The 12,992-nt window shown below is 41.1% G+C and overlaps 1 protein-coding gene and 1 long non-coding RNA gene across 2 annotated transcripts; one reads left to right on the top strand and one right to left on the bottom strand.

Annotated features, from left to right (window-relative positions):
• Positions 1-789: 789 nt before the first annotated feature.
• On the bottom strand, positions 790-4,439 carry LOC149041767 (uncharacterized). Its single transcript, XR_016189204.1, has 2 exons — positions 3,681-4,439; positions 790-2,958 (listed from the first exon to the last, which is right to left on the bottom strand). It is a non-coding gene; the product is annotated as an uncharacterized LOC149041767 (long non-coding RNA).
• A 1,586-nt stretch (positions 4,440-6,025) lies between these two features.
• On the top strand, positions 6,026-11,869 carry LOC113683233 (patched domain-containing protein 3). Its single transcript, XM_027200448.2, has 4 exons — positions 6,026-6,520; positions 7,721-8,944; positions 9,522-10,666; positions 10,989-11,869. Exons 1-4 carry the CDS (start codon positions 6,468-6,470, stop codon positions 11,270-11,272), a joined length of 2,706 nt encoding a protein of 901 aa, XP_027056249.2. The 5' UTR covers positions 6,026-6,467; the 3' UTR covers positions 11,273-11,869.
• The last annotated feature ends 1,123 nt before the right edge of the window (positions 11,870-12,992 follow it).

Raw genomic sequence — 12,992 nt, 5'->3', positions numbered from 1 at the left:
GTAACCACATTAAGTGACTTAATTACAAAGGAATGCAAAATCACGTGATTTCTGAAAACGAATCACAAGTGTTCTGTCAAAAGCGAAGTGTTATTGAGCCACAAACATTTTTCTGAGAACTGTTGCTGTTTAAAACATGGTCGGCAAAAAGGTGCAGCAATCTATTTTAACAGCAAATTAATTCTTAGAAACATGAAAGGTCCAGAAAATCAAAGATTCATGTTAATGCTACCATCGAAAGGCCACAAGGCAAACCCAACAAAGTTATTTCAAGCTGTTCGCTACGAAAATGTGAGAAAATTACAAGCTCTTACTATACGAGCAAAACGAAATGCTTCGGCAACTTTCCGGGAAGCACAAATAGCAGTGTCTGAAGTTCTTGGCCGACCACGCTTTGACACATCAGTAGCTGCTGCGAGGCGCGAGCGACAGGCCGCCATCTTAAAAACAGATGGAATAGCGACACGGTGGTAAAGACGGTTTAAAAAGACGAATACCTGAGGAAAGTTTCATGGTTCACTGGACAAATACGTTGTTTGGTCCTTCTCCAGTTTTCTTGTCTAATTCCAAACAAAGTATCCACAAACATGTACAGATAATCATATTCGTCGCTCAACATTTCCCTTTAGATGCAAAACATGACTCGCTTTTCTCCGAAATCGCGTGACTTTGCGTTTTGTTCAATATGGATAGTCTGTAACGCAATTCTGCCTCCCGTGATCACTATGAGAACAATTTTCTGTGTGTATGATTTAGCACAGCTAAAGGCGATAACAATTTTGCATTCATTGTTTTGCCTGTTTTGATTTTATTTTTTTAAACGTAGATACAGAACAACAAGTGAATTCACTCACAACTGAACGGCTTACGAGTCAATCGAGTCTCTTCATCGCCAGTTTGAAAAAGCCACTTGAACAAAAGCGAACGTTCGTTGAACTAAGGCTGGTGTGGGTCTTTATCCTTTCTGAAAAAACTTATTAATTTTGCATCCGTTTAAAGAAAAAATGCCCACTACGGTCGAGCGCAAGTGAAAATAACTTTCGTCTGAAGATACCTCCCGGCGGCTTAGGAAACGTGGTGCGATTTTTCCTCGCATCATTTTTTAAAACCCTAAAAAATTATGAGAAATTGGCATCAGGCTTTAATTCAGTGCAGAGCAGGGAGCGCGTCAGCATTTTGGTTATCAAAACGTATATGAGTCAACTGTAGATTGATTGTCGGCAATTTCTCCAAACCTGCAGGCGAAATAGTGTTGACATTCTCATTGATCAACGTGGTCGCCGGTAAACCACAACGTCAAAGAAAAACATCTGTAGATCCCTTGAATAAGACAGTAACTTAGTAAGTGCCTACGTAAGTATTTCTTTGCAGATAGGTTACAGGAGATGAGCTACTATTATCCAAACATAAATCATGATAATGGTCGCGTTGTGGGCAATCAACTTCATTAACAAATCAAACTTTTAAAGGTCCAAAGAATTTGCATTTCTGTGAGTTTGAAAGCAATATATCTCTCCTTGACCCATTGACATTGTACCCTTACGTAAGTCACGGTGTTTAGGGCAAAAGATACTCAGGAGGCTAATTTGTGTATGTTCTCAAGGATTTGGCGAGAAGAGTTAAGAGAGAACCGCATACAAAAGAGAAACACATGAACGTTTCTCCTCATATAGAAATTGCAACTACTTATGCTCGCGTGCGTTTTATTTTCTTTTATATCAATGAAGTACGCTTTTATGATGATTAAACCAAAAAAATGTACGTGCAGAACAAAGTGTAATCATGCAATTGTCAGAGCCTGAGTGCGTTGCAGCACTGCATTGCTTCGCCCCTCGGATTTCTGACCTTTCCCCTCTATGCATTCTTCAAAAGCTGTGGTAAACATCGGCGTCGATTAACCCTCTGCGTTGGCTAAACGCTGGGGGAAGCAATGGGTTTCGCTATTGGTCCAAGCCGACATCACAGAGGAAAGAGGGAAGGCTTAGGAGCGGGCTAAAATTAGGTCCATCTTTAAGTGGCCAGCATTGATTCCCTCACTTCGGGTATGCTCTAAGACTATAGCCTCCTCAGAATAAAGTCCTCATTCACTTCTGGGTCTAAGTGTTTTGCTCTGCACGTAGCTGAACGCAGCCAAGAAGATTGCGTTGAACTCTAGAGGGTAATATTTTGACTCTTAATGTACGCAAAGTGGTAGAATTGTTTGGCCTCACAGTGCTATCGTATGATGGTCTGTATTCCTCTGGAGTATCTCCACTTGCTCTATCAGACGGAGCATTTCCAAATTGTCTACACTCCAGGCTAGGTGAACTCTCCTATGTTTTCTGTGCATCTTAGGAGTCTGTTAACTCATTCGGGGCTGAAATAACATCATCATCGTACTTTGAGAAAACATTACATTGCGACGATATTGTACATCGTCAGCCCCTACAAGGAAAACTTTTCCTCCATTCTCCTGACTTTAAAAACTGTATAAGGAGACTTCTTTGACATTTTCTTTTCTTCCATCTGTCGCTTTAACTCCTTGTCATCTTCTTGGGTCTTGCTTTGATATGAATTTCTCCTGCGGTCTGCATACACCTTCCCTTTTCCTTTCCTTTCACTGTCGCAATCTTGGACTTCATCTTCAATGCTTAAACCAACCCACCTTTAAGAGTTAAAACTCTTAAAGGTGGGTTAGTTTGGTCCTGATGCGTCATCCACAAAATAATTCGGCAAGGCTAACCCAAGTTGTTGATGCGGTGTACTGCGACCTATTAATTTGGAGATGTCGATCTCTGCTTTTCAGCTGCAACCCTCGGCTTCGGCAATACGTAGGAGCCCCATTTCGATACTGCGGTTTTGCCTTTCAATTTCTCTTTAGGCCTGTGGCTATTAAAGTGCGGTTTTCCTATGTTCAATTCCGTTCCCCTCCAAATACTTCTTGAAAGGCCACTTACAAATTGTTTCCCATTTTTGGTCCTAAGAGAAAAAAGAAGGCCATGTGTAATTTGAATATTCCACAGACTTCTTTTCAGAGGTGGTATGTTGTCGGAGAGGTGCAGATATTGTTGCCAGGAAAAAAAAATTCAGTGATATTCACCAGTCCAATAATACTCCTCACTTTAGCAGCATTCTTCGGTTCACGAACATCATTAACAGTCTTAACTTTAACATCTGGTGTACCAATTCGACGGGCAGAGAGAGTACGACTTATGAACCCAAACTCTGACATCTTTAACTGACACTTGCCACACTTCAGAGTCATCCCCAGGCTGCTCAATAATCTGATTATGTTCTCAAATCTTCTGTCATGTTCCTCCTCAACGAGAGCATGTATTATCACACCATCAGAAATGTTATGGGCGCCATCCTTTTAAGTAGGACTTCTCAGTGGTGGAGTACCTTCTGCTATTCTCAGGCACACAATTTAGACTGAATCTGGGTCGTTTGTATACGCGGCATCCATTATGTGTGCCAAATGTGTTGCTCGAAGGTGAATATAGCCAAAAGTATTCTGAGTTGAGTAGCCAATCAGAGTGCACCCTCAACGCTATCCACCTTTTCACTGCATACTAATCGCTGTTCATGGCAAGCCTCTTATTTTCGAAGAAATTTCATTATCACTAGAAACACTAGAACCGCCTAAAACGCCAAACGCATCATCATAATCATCATTCAACTTAGCTTCAACGTACACCTACCTTACATGGTGAGCTGAACTACTCTTTCCTACAGAGTTTTATCCACGCGGTCCTCCAGCGCCGCGACCACTCTTTTAATTCTTCTTAGTCTCCTTAGGTTTACACACGACCTCAAGCTGTCCAGTATCATTACACTTTCTGCATTGACTTTATGCCGCACATTTCTTGCTCTAGCATCCCTATGGAATCCGTCTCCCTACTCATTATTATTTACCTCACCACAGACTTCGCCACTTTGTGAATGCGCCTTTTTCTCAGATTCCTCCACACAAAACGTAATGTCTCGCCAATGTTCTTTGGCGGAGTTCATACGACAAACACTTTTGTTCACGAATTTGCTCATCCACAGCGGCAGTGTCTCCAAATTCAATGGTTTGGTCTTAACCTGATCATAAACTGTTCGACGGTTTCGATTCGTTAGCCAGACAGTTGACTTTTGGCTTGTATCACGAAAAGAATGCTTTTCATAAGATCATTCGCTTCAGAAGTGGCTTATTCTCCAACGTCGTTCAACGTGAAATAAGGATCTTGAGCGTTCAATCTGACGGTCTGCGCCGACAAAGCTCGGTTCTGGTCGGCAATTTGATCCTTTTCCTATCGCGAGCAGTTTAATAGTTTGCCGCTATCCTTCCCAGCGGGCTGAAATACCATCTGTTTCTGAATAATCGAGGAGAATTGCCGAAATATGTACGTAATATCTCCAATAAAACGTCGCGAACGACCGTCTACTTCGCCGAAATGTAGAGTACGTAATTGCATAACAAAAATCATCCCAAGCTATTGCATAACACAAGTCATCCATCAAAGCGCATGCTGCGTTAGATAAGACACAAATCTGGGGAGGGGGGGAAGGGAGGGTAGGACTTAAACGGTCACAAGTACAACAGAGTGCCAGTCAAGGTGAACTACGATTGCAAGTTTGAGAAAGAACATGACTTTCTGGTGTCTACCATTGGACTACTTTACGAGATACATCTAGAAGTGATCTGCTGCAGGGTGGGGAGAGTTGGACTTACACGGTGACAAATTCAACAAGAAGTACCTCTCAAAGCGAGGTATAATGGCAAGTTTTGGAAACGATGGGGCTTTCAGCAGTCCAGTCCAGGACGACGTTGCAAGATATATCTGAAAGTGATCTGGTGTGTGCTAAAGGGCTACAAAATTTTTGAAGTACATTCCCACCCAACAGTTTATCGAGTGTGAACACAATTCCCATCGGCATATGAGATCAGGTTACAAGTTTATTAAGTTGATGTAGTTTACAGGCATCCGTTTCATTTCGTTTGCAAAGTAATATATTTATAGTTGTTGCGTGGCTTGAAAGAGATCATTTACAGCTTATGAAAAGAATGTGTGTTGATGGAAATGGACTTAACCGCTTGTTCTATTACTGCTTTTTGGTATATCAATTATGTAGTGGCTATCGTAATAGTACTCTAAGAAAGCGTCCTCTCTGAAATATTGCTACTGTACTAAATAAGAAATCACGAAAAACAAAACTTCCAGTCGACAGATTCTTGTAGAGGGAGACTCTGTTTCGTTGACTATTTTAGCTTAAATTTTTATTTCTTCGCGTCTCCTCGCGTCTCCTCGCTTGCACGTGCAACCCGCATGTTTGAGGTTCGTTATGATTTTGCACACCCCCTCGTCCAGGGTAACTAAATTACGCACATATTGTTGCATGAAACTCCAGGGAATTAGTGCAATTTTTCCCTAAATCCTCTTTTTTCAAAGTTATGGTGAGTGTTTATGTTTGAGCATGTGAAGTAACGTTCAGGTAAAATTACTTATCATAGACCGCGAAATAAAGCTCTCTCGCGTCTCTACTTAGCTCATCAAATATCATCTGTGCTCAAACCCGCCTCAGAAAGACTGCTTCCCTCTCAGTGAAGGAGCATAAGTTTATCTCGTTGATGATGTTTTCCTCCTCCAGTCCTTCTGGCCTGTAACACAATTTTTGTTACTAAAGCTAAAAGAAGCGAATATAGATGAACTTCCTGTCACACTCATTCTGATATCGCACGTATTAATTTCCTGTCGCAGTTATTTGTCATAAATACACGACGTTCTGGCATAGCAACAACGGAAATTCTATATAACATCTGTACCGGTCGAAACAATGGACGAAAATCTTTTTTCTCTCTTTTTTCATCTCAGGCTTTAAATTTAACAAAAAAATTATCAATTAAAGGTTTCTTATCGTTCACATCGAGAATGGGGCTTTCAGTCTCAAACCTTTAATGTGAAACGTGATTCGTGATGTGCCGGCAGGTAAGACGTGACTTGCGCTCCATTACTAATTGTTATTCGCGACCGCCAAGATGTTTTGACTGCCCGTAAACAAAGGATTAGTCTGAAAGGTGACGGGTGATTTAATGCAGGTGAATAAACAGCCGGCTATCAGTGTGTCTCAGATAATTTATTTCTCCATGTTTGGTGGTGTTTCGATTTTGAATGGTATACGAATGTAAGGATTCGAATATCACAAGAGACAGAGACCGAAATCTTTGCGACTGTCAGCTCTAAGCGAAAATCTTACGCGTGAAAATAGTACATGCTCGTCTCGCGTTCTCGCCGCTGAAGGCGGTCACGAAATACGAAAATTAACATCTTTCAAACTTTGTCCGTTGCTGAAGTGCATTCGAAAACAAAATTATGCCAAACATGGGCACAATCAAATTTTTCGAAGTAAGTATATATAAATAACCCGCCATCTGAGTTCATTCATAACTGAACTGCTCCCGCAGTCCACAGCTATTTCTTCTCGCCTAACTTCCAAGTCTCATCATGGCCAGAATGAAGAAGCAGCCCGACCAAAAGCAAGAGTCAAACGAACCAAGGTTAGTGCGGATTTGTGTGTTGATTATTTCTGATACAATGTTTAGAAAAGTTAACCTTACTCAAAGTGGCAAATATTTTGTCACAGTTCCTGCTTTAGACGGGTAGTAACATTTAAAATAGAAAAACATCAAAACACAAGAACAATATTAGGAAATATGCTTTCTCAATTCGAGTTATTCCGCTATAATACTCTAAAACCCTTAAAACTAAGCATATTCTGCGGACGTTTGAAGCTGTCGTGAGCCCTAAGAGCAAATATACTTCGTCAATTCAGAAACTTTGTCAGAAACTCTAAGCACGTCTGACCATTCTAAAGGAAATTCAATAGCGAACGGGAAAAAAAAAAGCGACTCCTGCTATGTGCGTTCTCTAACTCGTCAGAGCTCTTTGGCGAGAAAGGATAAGAAAGCAGGAAAGCGTCCGAATTAATCTGCATTGTGAGGTATTAGTGGAATTCCGAGTAGTTCGGGGTACGAAACCACAACGGTGAGCTTAGGATATTTTTGGCTGAGACCGAAGCTTCGTTTTCCCAATAGGTGATGGAGAAGTATTGAACCGTCGGCCTCTCTGAAAGCCTGTATTTGTACGATCTATTGACCATGCTTTTAAAATGCTTTCAAATTTGTACTTGTCAGATTGCAGGATACTGAAATATGATAGATGCATTTTTTTTTCTTTTGAGGAGCAAATTTTAAATTATTTTTGACATAAAATCGGAAAACGTTGAGGTGAAGAAATTTTGTTTCCGTTTAATCATTCGGTTTTGAATTACCTTTACCTCTCGGAGAAGCGCTTACCTTTAAGTGTTTCAGGTGTTAGAAAACGAGTACGCAGAAAAACCTCCTTAGTTCATGCAATTTGTCATGATAGTAATAAGACAAATATTTAAGGCGTTATTTAAGGCGTTATTTAAGGCGTTATTTTTCACTAGTAAGCAGAGCGCCCGATTGAAAGCAAACAAGACTGGGTCTTCAGAATGAAATAAAAAATTATACATTTGTCATGAAGATGGTAATGAACGTGATGATAAGAATGATGACGATAATAACACCACCTCCATCATTATAATGATTAATATCATCATCATCATATTACTACTCACGTTATTATGGGTGTTTTTATTTTAATACCATTATTATTCGTTTTATTTATATTATTTGAATCATTTCTTTGTCTTATTGATACGATCACTTTTACAGTTGCTGCTGTCCACGCCGACTCAATCCATGTTTATTGTGGTCGTCAATATGCAGCTGGTATTTGCGTCTTCTAAGACATTTCTTTGGCTGGTTTGGGGAAAAGATTGCTACGCATCCGCTGATAACAATTCAGATATGTCTTCTGTTTGTCAGTGTTTGTTCTGTGGGGTTTGTTTGGTTCCGGTCAGAAACAAGAACTGACAAACTTTTCGTACCTCAAAGCAGCAACGCTGTAAAGGACTTGGAGACTGCCGAAAAATACTTCCGAATCAAGTTTCGAGAAGAAATCGTCCTTTTGGTGGCAGCGCCTGGTCATCCCAATGTTCTCTCTCCTGAGTGTCTGAGACAGGCTTTCCGTGCCCACAAGGCAGTAATGACCTTAGAATCTTATACCGATTTCTGTGTTACACTGTCGGGGAACAAATCCAGATCACCAGAAGACTGTGTGATGATCAACCCGCTGGAATTTCTGCAGTTTAATGAGAGTTATCTGATCAACAAAGACATTAGCCAAATTCAACATGAACTAAGCAAAGCCTTAAAGAACACAAGCTTCATCATGCGAAACGGACGCCCCTTCTGGCTCAACTTGAACCGAATATTTGGCAAAATCACCCGAAATCAAGAGATCATAACTGGTGCGAAAGCATTGCAAATAGTTTATCATATTCGCGATCCGTCCGATGAAGACGCCCGCGAAAGGGTCCTCAACTGGGAGAAGAAGTTTATCGATAAGATGGCTTCTGTGGTGGACGAACTTCCCTGCTTTGAAGTCCACTACTCGAGTGAGAGGAGCCTGGATGACGCTGTCGCTGAGAGCAGTGGGTCTGACGTCAAACTGGTGTCAATCACTTACACTCTGATGATCTCCTTTGCTTGCATCATGCTGGGAAAGTTTAAAAATCCGCTGACCGGCCATTCCCTGCTCGCTAACGCAGGAGTGTTCGCAGTGGCTCTGGGGATTCTAGCTGGACTCGGCCTCGGTATGTGGTTCCGAGTGCCATTTGTCAGTATCGTGGGAGTGCTTCCGTTCCTTGTCCTTGGAATCGGCCTCGATGGCATATTCATCTTAGTGGATGAACTTGACCGACAGCCGTGTGACCTTTCGACAACGGAAAAGATCAAAGCAGTCATGAGGCATACAGGTGCGACTGTTACTATGACAACTATGACGGATTTAGTGGCATTTGCAGTCAGCACATCCACCTCATTCCCAGCCATTAGGTAAGGAAGTTGAATTGATTGCCGACTAAGTCTACTCTTCCAGGTAGCAATTATGAAGAAATTTTACTGATTCCTTGTGGTTCTGTTTGAATAACTAATCTAGGGAAAATATTTATAATGCAACGCGGTAAAATAATTTTATGAGGGTGTTCACAAATCTCGGCACACTTTGAATAAAAGACATCGCGTCACGAAGGATAAAAAGGATTTCCATTTCAGGCCTTTTTACAATTTCCGTGGCTTGGCCGGAGTGTCTTTAAGTCTTTTCAATTTGACTGGCTACTTTAAAGAAGCCTTGAAATCTGATTGGTTGTTGCGTTTTATGAAGCTTTCTCACTGGCTCAGAAAAAGTTGTGATTAAGGGAAAACACTGGTGCGATCACCAGTGACGCGATAAAGAGTTAAGTGTTTCGAATTCAAACTACGTGTGCATCGATGTTAATTGTACTATGCAGGCCAACATGCTCTTTTTGCTATTTACTACACAAGGCAAGCATGGGTTTCAATTTTGCAAAACACTTACGTAGATAGAGTAACATAGTGATTACTGATCGATGCTTAACTCATCCTATTGTAGGTATTTCTGCATCTACGCAGCCCTGACAGTAACGTCATCATTCCTAATGGTTGTCACCTTCTTTGTGGCCGTCATGACCTATGACATAAGAAGAATTAAATCCGGTCGCAGAGATTGCCTCCCATGCTGCCTGGCGCCGCGGCCCAAAGATGGAAAGCCAGCCTGGGACGAGCCCATCACACAGACGTCAAATCGAGTCATGAAGACTTGGGGAAAATTCTTGACGTTTCCAGCAACAAAATGCTCGGTGATATTCATCTCGCTGCTGCTGCTTGGAGCTGGAATTTACGGAGTCACTCAAGTGGACGAGGCGTTTAACAGAAGAATCCTAGCAAAGGATGATTCTTACTTGAAACAGTTTTTGACCGCTCAAGAAAAACAGTTTGACCTTTCTATTCCAGTGAGCATCGTGGAGACTGGCGCGTTAGATTATGAGAAATATACAACCCAGCAACAGATCAGAGCATTGACAAACATCGTGACGGAAAACAAATACTACAGAGACCGCTCGTTATCCTGGATGGACACGTTCTCTCGTTACGCTGAGCAAACTAATAAGAGCATCAGTGGTCCTTACTTTTTGCCTGCCTTGAGAGAATTCCTTCGTATTCCAGCCTTTTCCCATTTCAGTCAAGATTTGAAGTTTACCACGGATGACACCAGACTGGAAGCCTCTCGCATCTTTGGATTTATGAAGAGTACCAGCACCTCCACCATCCAGAAAAACGCCATGCTCACACTTCGTGAAGATATCACAGAAAAGTCGGAACTTGATGCCTTTCCAATCAATCGACTCTTCATATACTTCGAGCAGTACGCCATTACTTCCAGGGAAACCGTAAGAAATCTCATTATCGCAGCCATAGCGGTACTGCTTGTTACAAGCCCCTTTTTAGTGGACTGCACAGTTACGTTCATTGTAGTGCTGAACTTTGCGGCCCTGATATGCGAGTTATTTGGACTGATGGTCATCTGGAATGTTTCCCTTAATTCTGTTTCTATGGTTAACCTCGTTATGGCCATTGGATTTGCAGTCGATTACAGCGCACATATCGCGCATGCTTACATAACGTCAAACGAAGCAACAGTCAATGGACGAGTGGTAGATGCCTTGAGTACATTAGGAGCAAGTGTATTCATGGGAGGTTAGTCACGTGTACATTTAAGTTTATTTTTCATCTTTAATTCGGACACTTTAGACTCACTTCTGCAGTTTTTTTCTCATAAATATTTCGGTAGCAAGTCGAACGCAATGAAGGAAAACTACAGATTCTCCTTCATTTGGACGTAAACTTGTCGTGACTGTTATTTTCTTTCTGTGTGGTTCAACACAACGATTTATTCAATTACACTCTGAATTTTCTTTAGAATCGAGTTACTTCCACACTGTAAAAACAAGGTGACCATTTTGCCAGCGCTCTAGCATTGTTTAATTTGGTTTCCTTCTTTTATTTATTTGTTTCTTAGGGTTCAGTACTTTCCTTGGCATGGTCGTTCTTGCATTTGCCGCATCACAGATCTTCCGTATATTCTTTAAAATGTTCTTCGGCATCGTCGTGCTCGGTCTCCTCCACGGCTTGTGTATTCTACCTGTTCATCTGTCCTTGCTTTGCTGGAGACCAGCTGTTGGGATCAGACCCCCCTCACATGAGGACACTTCCAAGAAACAAGGCAATGAATACAGCCGAGTTGATACACTCTACGCCCCTGAATCTTTGAAGGATGAATGTGACAGGGAAACAAACGTCTAAAAGAGGTGCCTTGCAGGTTTTATGATGTTTGGGCAGAGGTGCCTTGCATTTTACTAGCAGTCCAGTAAAATTGCTGTTTTAGCTAACTAAGCCAACTAAATGACTTTTAACCTCAAAAAGCCAAGATTTTAATCGAAACAACAACGTGAATTATCGCCAATAAGCTACTCACACGTCACTCGTGACAACGCTTCGTTAGCGCTAAGCAACTGCAAAGCTTGTCTGATTGTCATAAAACCTTATTCAGCATAAACGCCTATCAAAAAATAATATTTGTCAAATGGAACCAACAAGCAACCAACGTGGGAAGAAGCGTGTGGAAATTAAGTGATTGATTTCAGGTTTTTGTCGGAAATAGGATTTATGGACTGACCAATTTAGTTGTGCACCAATCCATTGAAAATCGTTAGTCCACAAGTCCCAGTACTAAATGTGTAATACTAATGCTGGACTATTGTAAAATACATTTTCACGGAACACATCCTGAGAAATGCGAAGGTGATGATTTATGGAAAAAGAGAAGGTTTCAAAATTTGAAGTTAGATTAAATTAATTAAAATTATTAAATTAATAGTTAATTAAAAATTAAAAGCAAAATCGCACTGAGTACATCTCTTATCTCATGTGACTAAGTCATGTGACTAAGTCACTCGCCTTTCGCGCTGCTCGGTCAGGTTGATGAATGAACAGCGAAGCCTTCACCATTCTCAATCCAAGGTCGTTTGTCGGAATTTTCCAGGATTAGAGCTACTAAAACACTGAAAAATCTGTGTTGCTTACAGACAGTGACGTTCAGACTTTCGTAGAAGGAGAGGAAAACCAAAATACGGAAAGAAAAACCAAAAGTTACGTATTCAGTGGCTTTGGTGATGGCATTTCTCGCGGCTGGGAACGAAAATCGACGACTGGAAGATTTGCCACAGGCCGATTTTGGTCGAGTGCCTGAATGATTTCCTATCTGACTAAGGACCAAGTCATTAACTGAGAATTTTGTATTTTGAAAATTATGTCTATTGTTTATTTTTATGTTGTTTCAACGCATTTTTTCATTTTGAGCCTTAGCACCAACGCACTTTACAATTTTTATTCGGGGATTGTCAATTCTTTTATTTTCATTCATTAATTAGTTGACTTTTTTCATCTCACTCGTTAGTTGCCCTCACTTGTGACCTGGCGAGTTAAACACTCGAAGAGAAATTCCATATCTACGCACGCCCGCGTATTATTCTCTATTTATCATACAAACTGCATTGTTATTCAAGGATTTCCTGCCCTGAGAAAAGCCGTAACGACACGTGAAAAGATATGATAATTTTTCACGTGTGTTTAATATCGCCAATCAGTTGCTGACACGTCACACGCCTTTCGCGCCACTCTTATATGTTGATGAACGAATGGAAAAACCCTCACCATTCTCAATCCAAGGTCGTTTGTCGAAATTTTCTCGGATTATGGGTGCTAAAACACTCGAAGATTTATATTACTGCAGGTAGGCAGTGACTTTTAAAATTTCCTAGGAGGGGAAGAAATACCGAAAGTTACCTACTCAGTGGCTTTGGTAATGGCATTTTCCGTGGCTCAGAACGAAAATCGACAAGTGGAAGATTTGCCACAAGCCGAGTTTGGCTGTGTACCTGAATAAATTTCGGCAGTCGGCAAGGAAAAGTCAATAACTGAGAATTTTGTAAATTGAAAGTTACGTCCATCGTTTGTTTTTTAA

The sequence above is a fragment of the Pocillopora damicornis genome, chromosome 8, assembly GCF_964200805.1.
Source record: "Pocillopora damicornis chromosome 8, jaPocDami1.2, whole genome shotgun sequence".
Taxonomy (NCBI): domain Eukaryota; kingdom Metazoa; phylum Cnidaria; class Anthozoa; order Scleractinia; family Pocilloporidae; genus Pocillopora; species Pocillopora damicornis.
Note: the sequence above shows the minus strand (reverse complement) of the source record. Positions and strands in the feature narration are given on the sequence as shown.